This window comes from Hemiscyllium ocellatum, chromosome 43 (genome assembly GCF_020745735.1).
Source record: "Hemiscyllium ocellatum isolate sHemOce1 chromosome 43, sHemOce1.pat.X.cur, whole genome shotgun sequence".
Classification (NCBI taxonomy): domain Eukaryota; kingdom Metazoa; phylum Chordata; class Chondrichthyes; order Orectolobiformes; family Hemiscylliidae; genus Hemiscyllium; species Hemiscyllium ocellatum.
In genome coordinates this window covers 29,088,245-29,101,585 of record NC_083443.1, presented here as the reverse complement: position 1 = coordinate 29,101,585, position 13,341 = coordinate 29,088,245, and the positions used below count along the sequence as shown (strand labels likewise).

The 13,341-nt window shown below is 42.6% G+C and overlaps 1 protein-coding gene across 2 annotated transcripts; it reads right to left on the bottom strand.

Moving 5' to 3' along the window:
* Nucleotides 1–2,242: 2,242 nt before the first annotated feature.
* Nucleotides 2,243–13,031, bottom strand: pla2g12b (phospholipase A2, group XIIB). Of its 2 annotated transcripts, XM_060854231.1 has the most exons (4): nucleotides 12,809–13,031; nucleotides 8,450–8,538; nucleotides 3,523–3,688; nucleotides 2,243–2,361 (listed from the first exon to the last, which is right to left on the bottom strand). In XM_060854231.1, exons 1-4 carry the CDS (start codon nucleotides 13,029–13,031, stop codon nucleotides 2,243–2,245), a joined length of 597 nt encoding a protein of 198 aa, XP_060710214.1. The 2 variants fall into 2 exon arrangements, with proteins under 2 accessions (XP_060710214.1, XP_060710215.1); XM_060854232.1 differs by lacking the exon at nucleotides 8,450–8,538 and having other exon boundaries at nucleotides 12,809–12,838.
* Between the last annotated feature and the right edge of the window lie 310 nt (nucleotides 13,032–13,341).

Here is a 13,341-nt window from a genome sequence, read left to right as displayed (position 1 = left end):
CATCCTGAAAAATCCCCTTTATCCCAACCCTCAGTCTGCTATTAGTTAGCTAATCCTCTATTCATGCTAATATACCGCCCCAAGTACATTAGATCTTATTAGGTAACCTTATGTGTGGTATATTATCGGATTCCTTTATCCACTCTGCTGGTTACCTCTTTAAAGAATTCTAATAAATCTGTCAGGCAAGATTTTCCCTTTTCTGAAGCTACACTGACTCTGCTTGATTATATTATGTATTCCTAAATGCTCTGCTCTTTGATCTCTTATTTTCATTTTCACTTCATTTAACTCTTTCCCAAGAACAAGGTATTCAGGTAATTGGCCTCTAGCTGCCTGGTATTTTTGGTTTCTCCCTCCATTTTTGAACAAGAATGTTACATTGGTGGTTTTCCAATCTTCTGGGACTTTTCCAAATTGTAAAGATTCTTGGAGGATTGTGACCAATGCATCCACTATCTCTGCAGCTACTTCCTATAAAAAAAACCCACAATACATCCCTTCAGGCATCCTTTCCCCTGGACTCCCTTGTTTCCTTAGAACTTTTTATCAAGTTACTAGTAAACAACCAAGGTTCCTTGCTACCTCAGAGTCAGAGCCAGAGAATCTTCCATGAAGGCCTTTCATCTTGTCCCTACTCCACTAACTCTGGAGTTCCCCTGAGTCTTTGTCCCTTCCCATGTCTATCTGCATCCTGCTACACAATGATTATTTACAAAGATGTGAATGACACCCAGCTCTTTATCAAGGCTGGTACAATTACAACATTTAAAAGGCATCTGGATGGGTATATGAATAGGAAGTGTTTAGAAGGATGTGGGCCAAGTGCTGGCAAATGGGACTAAGATTAGTTTAGGATATCTAATCAGCATGGATGAGATGGACCAAAGGGTCTGTTCTAGCTCTTCTCTGCTATTTTTCCAACATTAGTCTTGAATGAGCTGAAACTTCTTCCAATTAAATGCTAGGAAGACCAATTTGTCAATGGCACAAACTCCATTTCCTGCCTATTGATCCCAAATCCCTCCTGCCTCAGACTAGATTACAGTATTTGATGACAGTATTATTTAGTCTTGGGTTGAGCTTCTGATTTTATATTTTCTCCATCATCAAGACTTGCTTTCTTTCATCCCAGTAACTTTAGTACTTTTTTGATTGTGGTTGCAAACTGTCCTCAATTCTGACCTTGTTCAAATATTTAACTTAAATGAGTACACCTTCTACACAATGTGTATCGATTACTTTTGCAACATGAATTACTGCTGCTGATAATTGCTAATATTTGATGAGCAAAATATTCCCAGGTAATGGTCAAAATTTACATGGAAGCAGGAGGAAAGCCTTGTAGCTTAGATCTTGTGATGTATCCACAACATGTATTGTGTCGCAACTTCATGAACATGTTCTGTTATGTGCACACGTGTGTTCACAAGTGCACAAGTGCTCAAACAGACATGCAATGCTCAAGCACATACCCAATTGCTCGCCTGTAAAGATTCACACATGCACTCATTGCCAACATCAGTGCTGGGTTTGTATATGCGGACCCATCAGAAATACACAACACAAACTGATCTCTGTTATCTGCACTCCCATAGTTCCCTTTTGAAGTGTACTCCTGTCAACATCATATTGAGCCACATTTGTAAAGATTTATTTAAATAACAGAACATTCGGCTTGGCATAATTTTGTTCATTCTCAATATGAATTATTCCCCACCTCCCTTGCTCCACAAAATATTGATACTGTTGAGCACCAAGCCCCGAAAGAAATGGTATGGACTTGACAGACCGAATGGCTTTGTTATGTGCAGTCATGTTTTGGGAATGACTCAATGGAATCACTTCACATACAGATGGAAAAGGTTCTAGAAGATGGACCATGATGAAAAGTAGTAATTGCTTCTCATGAATTGACATAAAATTATGATAAACTTGGCACAAAGATGAAGGACCAAATAGCCTCCTTCTGTGCTGCCTGATTCTATGAAAAGAGCCTGAAATAAATAAGTTACAGTGCCAGCAGGTAGCTCCAGTGTTGCATGTACACGTGTCAGTGAAGACAGTTACAACATATTTACATGGAAAGGCAGGTAATATGTAAACATCATCATGGAGCAGGAGAGGTCTTCTGGTCTTATGGAGAGTCGCATTGTATATGCAGACACACACACAAACACACACACACGCACTCGCACACATACACTCACACACACAGACATAGATTATGCGACTTTTATCTTTAGAGCTCATCTCTTTCCTCCTCATTGCATACACAGGCTGATCTCTGACTGTTCATGAAAGGTTTACAGCCCAACGTCCAGACGGCATTGAACATAGTATCTGCTACAGATTCACAGGCTGAAAGAAAGAACAATCATTTAGTTGATGCTTTTACCTCTTATATCCTAGAGCGCTTTATGTAGTTTCATGATGTTGTCACCATTGTAATGTATTGGGGGGCAATGAACTGGTGCACACTATTATTATTATGAATCAGCCATTACAAATCCTCGGAGCTAAGAGTTTTCCTCCTCATATACTGAGTTTGAGAGGTTTAGTCTGTCACTTAGAGGGGAACACTAAGTTAACGTTCATATCGTGTGTCCTAGCAGTGCCCAAATACTCCTGGAACTCACTTGTGGAATCGTAGTCCCCTCTGAACAACCAGTCTCAACACTGACCAACCCTCTGGCTTTATAGCAATAGGACATGACTGCCCTACTCTGACGACTCAACACTGGAGCTCTATAAGTCACCGAGTGAAATCTCAATGCATGTTTCACCACTCCAGTAATAGCATTTGTTGACAGGAGTCCCACATTGAAATAAACTGGTGATGGCCCGGTCATGTGAGTTTTAATTGTATTGATCCAAGAATAAATGTTGACCAAGGAGAGCTTATCCTTGAAACGTCGATTCTCCTGCTCCTCAGATGGTGTCTGACTGGTTGTGTTTTTCCTGCACCACACTCTTCGAACAGGCAGACGTCCCCAACCCTTCTTCGAATAGTGCTGTGGAATCTTTCATACCCAGTCACAAGGGCAGATGGGATCTCGGTTTACTGTCTGATCCAGAAAGATGGCACCTCCAACAGTGCGGCACTCTATCAGCACTACCCTGGAGAGTCAGTCTGGATTATGTGTTAATTCTTTGAAGGGTGTCTTAATAATAATGACCTACTGACTTGGTCAGTGCTACTCACTAAGCCACGATGCCCAATAGAATAAGGGATACAGAAATAAAAATAAAACACAAATCTGCAAACAACTGCTGGGATTCTAAAATACAAACAAAAAACATTCTAGTGAAAGCTTGAGGTCAAAAATGTTGTCTCTCTAGACACTGAGAAACCTATTGTGTTTTTCCAAATTTTTCTGTTTTTGTTCCAAATATCATCCATTTTCTATCCATCTAGGTCTTTAATGCCACATCCAATACGTCCCCTAAACACCTTTGTGTGTCATACCCAAATGTTATGTGCCTTAGTGATGTTGGAATCTTTCTGGTATAAATACTGACCTTCAACCTTTGATACAAAGCCCAGACTTTTCTTGAGATCTGAGCAGATGCCGTAGAGGCACCAGCGGAACTTGGCGTCACATCGGTACTTGTTGGCTCCGCAAGTGTCGTAGCAAAGGTCGAGTTGGTTACAACACTTTGTCATGGCCGGGATTCCCAAGTCGAGCTGAAACACCAGATGGAAATTAATTGCAGGGGCCGCTTTCTAAGTCTGGAACCACAATCTGCCCAGACTCCCCAAAGCCCACAGAACTCAACATTTTGTGAATGTGTTTGACATTTAGCAATGATGTGTTGTTGACCATCACTGGTCACTGCACTTATCTTCCCCCCCCCCCACCCCTGCACCTCCCACATTGATTTTCTCTCCTTCCTTATTGCCTCCATCTTCTTGATTTCTTTTTTATTGCCACATTTGGTGGTCAGAGTTTGTAGTCATTTGTGAAACTGGATGGATGTTTCTGAAACAAAAAGCTGGGTTATTTGATGACATTTGTGCTGAGGTAAAGGAGTCAGACAGCACAGAAACAGCCCCTTCGGTCCAAACAGTCCATGCTGACCATAATCCCAAACTAAACCAATCCCACCTGCCTGCTCTTCTCCCATATCCCTACAAACGTTTCCCATTCATTAACATATCCAAATGTCTTGTAAATGTTGTAACTGTACCCGCATCCAACACTTTATTTGGCAGTTCATCACACACACAAATACTACTCTCTGTGTAAAAACATTGCCTCCATGTCCTTTTTAAATCTTTGTCCTCTCAACTTTAAAAAATGTCCCCTAGTTTTGAATACCCCAACTGTAGGGAAAAGATCTTTCTTGTTCATCTGATCCATATCCTTATGAGTATATAAACCTGTATAAGGGATTGTGGTACATGATTACCCTGAAAACTCAGTTTCAGTATCGCACCCCACTCCTTTTGGTTGATTCCTGTTATTGTCACGCTGCTCCAAGTGACCATGGTTTGTAATATGTTAATTGGGCATTTTGGTTAATTTTAATTTTGCCTTTATTTACTGGAAGAAGAGCTGGATTCTCCCCCTTCCACAGTCCCTGTATCTCCCCTTTGTTAGTGGTTTTTAGTTAACATTACTTGGTGGACAGTTTTCGTCAGCTGTAATTGGTTTATTTTGTTTAAAAAAAAGGAGCTAGGTTCTCTCCCAGTGGCGAGTTGGGTCTTGGAAAGGGAGGAGGTCCAGAAGGGAAATGTGAACACTGGTGTCTGTACTAAATTATAGATTTATAATAAAACCCCTGTAAATCTCTGAAAGCCTTTTGCTGCCAAATTCAAGGTATGGATATCAGTCTATTAAACACACAGCTCCCCGTCTGACCACAAGGTTACAAAATTGACAGGTTATTATTAAAATAAGAAGAAGGGCTTATGCCGAAACATCGAATCTCCTGCTCCTTGGATGCTGCCCGACCTGCTGCGCTTTTCCAGCAACACATTTTCAGCTCTGATCTCCAGCATCTGCAGACCTCACTTTCTCCTCGAAGGTTATTATTAAAACCAGGTGGTCTATCACGCCTTCTGCACCCTCATGACTAAACACAGCTTTCAAGTCCAAAACCTCCTGAATGGTGTTGATGAGGTGAAAATGGGATGTACATTTCCTCTCGTGAGTGAGTTCAGAATTAGGGGACACCCTTTTAAGATGGAGATGAGGAGATTCATTTTTTCCCTCAGAGTTGTGTGACTCTGCCTCAGAATGTGGTAGAGTCAGGGTCATTGATCATGAGGTGGAGAGATGTAATGATACCAACAACTGTACAGAAACACAAAGAGACCAGCCATAATCTAATGGTGGAGCAAGCCGAAGAGGCTGACTGGCCTTATCTCTGCTCCTAACCATCCTCACTTGTACCCGATACCATGAAATCTCTAGTCAGACTAGCGGAGATGCAGGGTTGACCAAGTCATATAGATATAAACAATACACATCTATTTATTGTTGATGAAATGCTATCAATTCTTAACTGTTTCCCTTGGCCACCTATGCTGCCTGACTTCCTCAGAATCACCAATATGTCCTGTTTCTAATCACACACTTAGAAAAAAGACATATTTTGTCAACACTTTTATCTTGCGTGAATCAGGACAACTTGCAAGAAAACCAAAACAAAGGGAAAAAAGTCCTTTTATGTTGTATGATGAGAGGGCTGATTGTAAAATGGACTTTGATTGGTAGAGGTGTTGCCATGGAGATTGCACTAGTTAGGTGATAACTGACAGTTAACTAGCAAGCCATGTGTAATTTAAACCAGGCTGCTTGACTTTGATTGGTCATGGCTTTTATATTCATATTTCCCAGGAATTCTCCTCGCAAGTGCAAGATGGAGATTTTCAACAGGATGTGTCTTTTTCAATAATACTCAACTCCTTTTTGACTAAACAACTATTTATTCTGCAGTGTTGTTCCATGATAAACATAAAATGAAAATATTTACTTGAGGGCAGGCTGGTGCCGTGGACAGAGTCAGGCATCTAACACTGAAGATAATGCTTCCACTATGACTCTATCATCAGGAGTTCATATTCTCTACTTCCCAGTGCTTTATAAGATGCAACATAAAGTAATCTTCTACATAGACCAGCAACATTCAGGTCACCATTCTAACCAAAGAGATAAAAAGCACAGTTGTTGGTATCATTACATTTAGCTCACATCTGGTGTCTTCATGTTGATAATAACCTTAATTTCTGATGGGCCCAATTCCACTCAACCTAATGGAACCTAGCAGAGTTGGCCTTACCCACCTCCTTCCTCTACTGCGATGGAACAGAACAGCACCCCCTCAAAGTTAGAAAGAATCTGTTCAGGAGTAAAATCCGGAAGCATGTTTTCACACAAAGGACATTTGGAAGAGTCCTCCAGACGCAAATAGGAATGTTGGTCTTTTGAAACTTTCAACACTAAGGTAAGGACATGCATGGGATTATGATTCATGGATGCAGATCAATCATGATCAAACAGGCTTGAGTGGCTGAATTGTCTCTCCTCGTTCCCATGTAACTACCAAAACAATATTTAACTGAGAAAATCAAAACTGGGTAGTGGCATCACAGTAACTACCTAGCCACTATCAGAAAATCTGAATAGTATCATCATATCTTATTATTATTTGGAAAATGGTACTCTAAACTGGATAAAGGTTTCAAGTTTGATTTTTACTTCTATTTTATAAGTGAAGAGGAATGAACATGGCTTTATTTTCATGTTAGTGTGTGGTGTCTGGAGGTCTGAAGTTTGTGGATATCTGCACTTTTAAGAGTATTTACAGCTTTGGAGTAAAGCTTGAGGTGAACAGTTCAGTGCATTAGAAATAAGGGAGCAGAGAAAATGAAAACTGACATTGCCTAGCATCAGTGTCACATGAAGACAGAACCAGACCGAATGTCAAGCAGTGTGTGTGCAGGTTTATTCAGAGAAAACAGGGCTATGGCAGCAAACGTGCTGTTAGCTCAGTAATCTTCAACACAATTTGGACTGTAAAGAGATCCTGAGTGACTTAAACATCAGTGAGAGAAAAACACATGAAACAAAAGTCTGTGAAAGAGGAGTTTAGGAAACCTATGTTAAGAAATGAATGACCTTTGTTAGCAGTTTGTTAAGGGTCTCAGAAAGAGACATTAACCAAAGAAACAGCATCAAGTGAATGCAGAAATTTGCCAAAAGGAAACCAATTGCGCCTTGATCTCTGAATAAGGACCTTTAAATTAGAGATAGGGTGCCCCTTCAGTGAGATTTGAGTAATGTTCCTTCAATTTTTTTCTTCCTCCTGTGTGGAGTTCCGAGATCTGTGCACGGCAGTGGCTTCCAGGAGGGAGAGTCATGGAATGGAAATGAGGATCGACTTGCACAAGGCTTCCTGGAGGCCCTTGCAGCTGTGTAGTTTAAAGGGAATATTGGGTTCTGTAAGGTCATTTCTGAGGTTTAAAGGATTGTATTTTTATTTCTGATATTTGGGTCAAGCTTGTTATAAATAGATCTTGTGCCATATCAAATAGTTAATGAGATTTTTTTTTCCTTTTTGTCTGAAATAAACACTAATGTTCTTTTGATAAAAGTATATTGGCAACCTCTTGTGAATACATTCAACAACTGACCCCAACAGCAAACATACCGCACAAATAAAACTTCTCATCTATCAATCCAGCTTTCATTCTGGGACCTGATTGTCCAGTGTCAACATCAGCTGGGATCCTAACAAGTTAATAATTACAGAAAACAGCCTGATTATAAAAATGAAAATTCATTCAGCTCTGATACACATTTACCCAGAAATACATATTGGAAATCAAAATATACAATAGCAACATTACCATCAGTTTGGATTGGATGTATAGGTCATGTCCATTGTTCAGACCATTGGGTGTAAAAGACATATCCATTGATGGGATTATTGGTTGTATAGGACATATCCATTGATGGACAATAGACCATTGATGCTCGCTACAATGACCACACAAGCTTGGGCTGCATACCCTGATTCCTGTCTGACATTAGTGCATGCCAGAAAGAAGAAGCAATCTATGTACATATAGAGTCAATGACACTCCAATATGCTTCACAAAGATGTATTTTTGCCATGTAGCCATTGTTGGAATTTGAAAACATGGTAGTTAATTTGCAGACAGCAATCCCCTGCCTAAAGCACAAAATATCCAGAAAATCTGACTTAGTCAGTTACAAAGATCCAGAAACAGGGGATTAAGGTCCCTGCTCTCCCTTGAATAGCACCATGGATTCCATGTAGTTTGCACCTGAGAGGTTTGATCGACTACCTCATTCAGTGTGAAGTGCAGCACTCCCTCAGTTCTGGCACTACTGTTCCAGTCTAGAATGTGTGCCAGCGTAAAGCTATTATTGAAAAGCGGTGAGTATAAAATAGAATCTGGGTTTGTCATACATACAGTGTCTGGTACCTTGAGTCCAAGGAAAGAGGAGCTACAGCCATTGGGCTCTGGAGGTTTATAGTCAGGTCTCGGAAGAGGCGCCTTCCCTAGACAGAGAGGGAACAGAGTGAATGGTACAGTTTATACAACAGGGAAATCTTTGCACCTTTATAGCTCAATCTAAGATCCGTTTTACTTTCCTCATAAGTCAACATCTTGCACTTATATAGCACCTTTAAATCAGTGAACTGCCCCAAATTGTACCGGCAAACAAAATTGATAGCAAGGCCTGGGATAGGGCCCAATAACCAGAGGCAGGGCTCTCTGTGCTTGAACTAGGGGCTGGAGTCCAGGTGCAGAGATAATAGCAAGGTCCCCTGATTTCTCTGACTGTCCCTGGTAACACCAAGCCACTTAAAAAAATTTTCAGACAGAAGACCAAAATGTGGTCAAACAGTTAGATATTATGCAACATCTTAGAGGAAGACAGAGAGAGAGAGGGAGAGAGAGAGAGAGAGGAAAGGGGGTATTGGAAAAAGAACTTCAGGTATTAGGCCCAGGTAACCAAATGGTTGCCATTTGGGGACCAATTATAATGGGGTGTAGGTTTGCTCGCTGAGCTGTAGGTTTGATAGCCAGACGTTTCATTACCTGGCTAGGTAACATCATCAGTGGTGACCTCCAAGTGAAGCGAAGCCGTTGTCTCCTGCTTTCTATTTATATGTTTGTGGCAGTACCTGTTTTCTCAAACATTCATGCAGGAAGTACAGTTGTTCGCGGGTAGAACTCTCTTGGATGGCATTCCTTTCCCGTCTTCGGGCCAGTTGTAGCGTGTTGCGCCCATAGGTGTTTGCAAGGTTTGTGAAGGTTTGTAGCCCGCGAACAACTGTACTTCCTGCATGAATATTTGAGAAAACAGGTACTGCCACAAACCAATAAATAGAAAGTAGGAGACAACAGCTTCGCTTCACTTGGAGGTCACCACTGATGATGTTACCTAGCCAGGTAATGAAACGTCTGGATATCAAACCTACAGCTCAGCGAGCAAACTTACACCCTAAACCTCAACCTGAGCTACAAACCTACACAAACCTTGCAAAAACCAATTATAATAATGGGGTATACACAAGACTCCATAATGGGAGAAATCCCAAAGGTTTGCACAGTTGGAGATGGCCACAGAGATAGCGGGGGAGGAGAGGCAACTGAGCAATTTGAAAATTAGGGAGAGATTTAAAAATGTAAGTGTTGCCAATGGGAGGTGATGTATATCAGCAAGCATGGGGCTTTTTCACAATTAATTCCCAAGCTGTGGTAGTCACTGGCCAGGCCGATGTTCATTACTCACCTCTGGTTGCTCGAGAGATCGTCATCTTCTTTAAAGTGTCATGGGGTCTTTAACATTCACCTGAATCACTAGAGGAGGCAGACAAAGCCCTGACATGACTTTATGTCTGAGGAGCAGTGCCCATGAAAACGAAGACTCCCTCGGTACTACAGGCCCACACTGACATGAATCAACTATAACTTCTATTTGTTTGTATGTGGTTTGTAACAGGTGCAGCATTGTTCCAGGGAGTTCTCTGCCCAACGACACTGAAGGAATAACAATACATTTCCAAATGAGGATGGTGTTCTCATGTATCTGCTGCCCCAGTCCTTCTGGCTGGTAGAAGTCACAGATTTGGAAAGTTCTTTATTCTCATGTAGGATGTTGGCGTCACTGGCAAGGCTGGTATTTATTGTCCATCTCTAAAGTGCCCCTGAGCTGATGAGCTCTGCAGGCCATTTCCGAGGACCAACTAACAGTCAACCATGTTGCTATTGGTCAGGAGTCACAGATAGGCCAGATTTCCTTCCCTAAAACGCATTAATAAATGGGTTGATACAACAGTGTGGTTGTCATTGGATCAGTTTTTAGTCACCATCTGCCATGATGGGATTTAAACCCAAGTCCCGAGAGCATTAACTTGTGGCTCTGGTTTACTAGGAGAAAGTGAGGACTGCAGATGCTGGAGATCAGAGCTGAAAATGTGTTGCTGGAAAAGCGCAGCAGGTCAGGCAGCATCCAAGGAACAGGAGAGTCGACGTTTCAGGCATGAGCCCTTCTTCAGGAATGAGGAAAGTGTGTCCAGCAGGCTAAGATAAAAGGTAGGGAGGAGGGACTTGGGGGAGGGGCATTGGAAATGCGATAGGTGGAAGGAGGTCAAGGTGAGGGTAATAGGCCAGAGTGGGGGTGGGGACGGAGAAGTCAGGAAGAAGATTGCAGGTTAGGAGGGCGGTGCTGAGTTCGAGGGATTTGACTGAGACAAGGTGGGGGGAGGGGAAATGAGGAAACTGGAGAAATCTAGGTTCATCCCTTGTGGTTGGAGGGTTCCTAGGCGGAAGATGAGGCCCTCTTCCTCCAGCCATCATGTTGCTATGGTCCGGCGATGGAGGAGTCCAAGGACCTGCATGTCCTTGGTGGAGTGGGAGGGGGAGTTGAAGTGTTGAGCCACGGGGTGGTTGGATTGGTTGGTCCGGGTGTCCCAGAGGTGTTCCCTGAAACGTTCCGCAAGTAGGCGGTCTGTCTCCCCAATATAGAGGAGGCCACATCAGGTGCAGTGGATGCAGTAAATGATGTGTGTGTGAGGCTTATCACCCTCACCTTATCACCCTCACCTTAACCTCCTTCCACTTATCGCATTTCCAACACCCCTCCCCCAAGTCCCTCCTCCCTACCTTTTATCTTAGCCTGCTGGACACACTTTCCTCATTCCTGAAGAAGGGCTCATGCCTGGAACGTCGATTCTCCTGCTCCTTGGATGCTGCCTGATCTGCTGCACTTTTCCAGCAACACATTTTCAGCTCTGGATTACTAACCCAGTGATATAACCACTACATCACCAACTCCCTAGGTACTTCAGAGGATTCTTGCTGAATTACTGAAGCACATATCAGTAACTAAATATATATCTAGTTCACGAACAGCTACAGACATACAGGACCATAGTTGTAAACATAAGTACTGAATTTATTCAAAATGCAAATACTACTCACCCTCACAAACATTAACTTTACTCCTTGGTTACTCCTTTGAAAAATATTACTCACTTCCCAAGTGATTTTTTTGCTTTAATCAGATTCTACCAGACATTTGTAATATTATCCAACTTCTGTTTGTTTTTTCTCACCCTTGCGTTCTTTAACCCTCAAACACAAATGAAATTCTTTTTAGGCAGGTTAATGATTAATCAAATACATATCACAACTTTTCAGGAGAAAGAAAGGGAGTAATCCCAACCTGGAAAATGACTGAAGAGATAACAGGGCTGCATTTGTTTGGGTGTCTGCTTTTTCTGTTCAATTATATTTCTCAAAAATCAACCTCAGAGCAGTACAGACTGTCCCTCTTGCGGGTTGCTACCTTTCGGCAATGTCTATGCCTTGTCTTTGTTTTATTTGGGCAGGTCCCTCTTCAACATTTCTGCTTCTGGCTTTCTGTCAGGGTGTCATAGCGGCGTAGAGATCTACACCATAGAAATACGTCCTCCAGCCCATCGCTTTTGTACTAGTGAATAATGACAATCTAATGATTTTAATCCCATTTTCCTGCACTTGGCCTATAAGCTTATTTGCCTTGGCATCGCAATGCTTTTTTAACATTTCTGTCTCTTCCCCCCCCCCCCCCCCCCCCCTTGCAGGGAGTGAGTTCCAGACTCCCCACCACCCTCTGGGTGAAAAAGTTTTCCTCACATCCCCTCAAAACCTCCTGCCCCTTACCTTCAATCTATGTCCCCCCACCCAACTCCTAGTCATTGACCCCTCCATCAAAAAGGGAAAGGTTTCTCCTTGTCCATGCCCCTCATGATTTTATACATCTCATCTCAATTTTCACTGCTCTAAGGGAAACAATGCAGCCTGTCCCAATCTCTCTTCATCACTGAAACTCTCCATTCCAGGCAACACCCCAGTGAATCTCCTCTGCCGCCTCTCAGTGCTATCACATCCCTCCTATAATGTGGATTCCAGGACAGCACACAATACCTCAGCTGTTGCCTAAGCAATACTTTTTACTGCGTCTATAGATGTAGAGCTGGTAAAGCACACTCTCCTGCTCCTCTGATACCATCTGATTCACTGTGCTATCCCAGCTTCACATCTACTGACTCTGACTTCCAGCATCTATAGTCCTTATTATCTCCAACATTTCATACAGTTGCAGTATCACTTCCTCACTGAATGCTATGCCTCAACTAATAAACGCAAGTACACTACATGCCTTTTTTCAACCACTTTACCATCTTGCAAAGACTGGCCAAATCCTCTCTCTTTCACCTCTCGCTCAAACTGCCCAACACTATCCAGGCTAACGGTTACCCAGCCAACGACACTCACCATAGCGGCACTTGTACTGACAGACTCCATTCCTGCCACCGAGCAGCTCCAGGAATGAGTCAAAGTATCCATTTATGGCTTCGAAGCTGTCTCGGATGGAGCCGATGCCCCAGTCTGCGTCGGTGCTTGGGTCACCCTGGTCTGTGGCCGTGGTGTTGATGATTTCTTCAGAGAGCGCCGCGGTTACGGTCAGGCACAGCACAATCACAGCTCCACCCCTCATGGCGAAGCAAAGCTAGTTCGACAAAGAGGATTAAGGTGAAGCACATTCAGAGCTTCGTTCCCCACCACAGTCCAGGCTCTTTCGAGTCACTCTCCCACCTGGACTTTTAACCTTCACCTTTTTATCTGGGATGAGCTCACTGCTATAATAGTCTAAAGGTCACTCTGAGTGGAGCTTTGCCTGGAATTCGGTCTCAACTCAGACACCTTGGCTAATTGCTCATTGTGGCCTGTGCACTTTAAACACCAACTGGCAGTTCCCTATCTCGTGTCTAAATTCTTAAATAAATTACCTGCCAAGCAACGTGTTT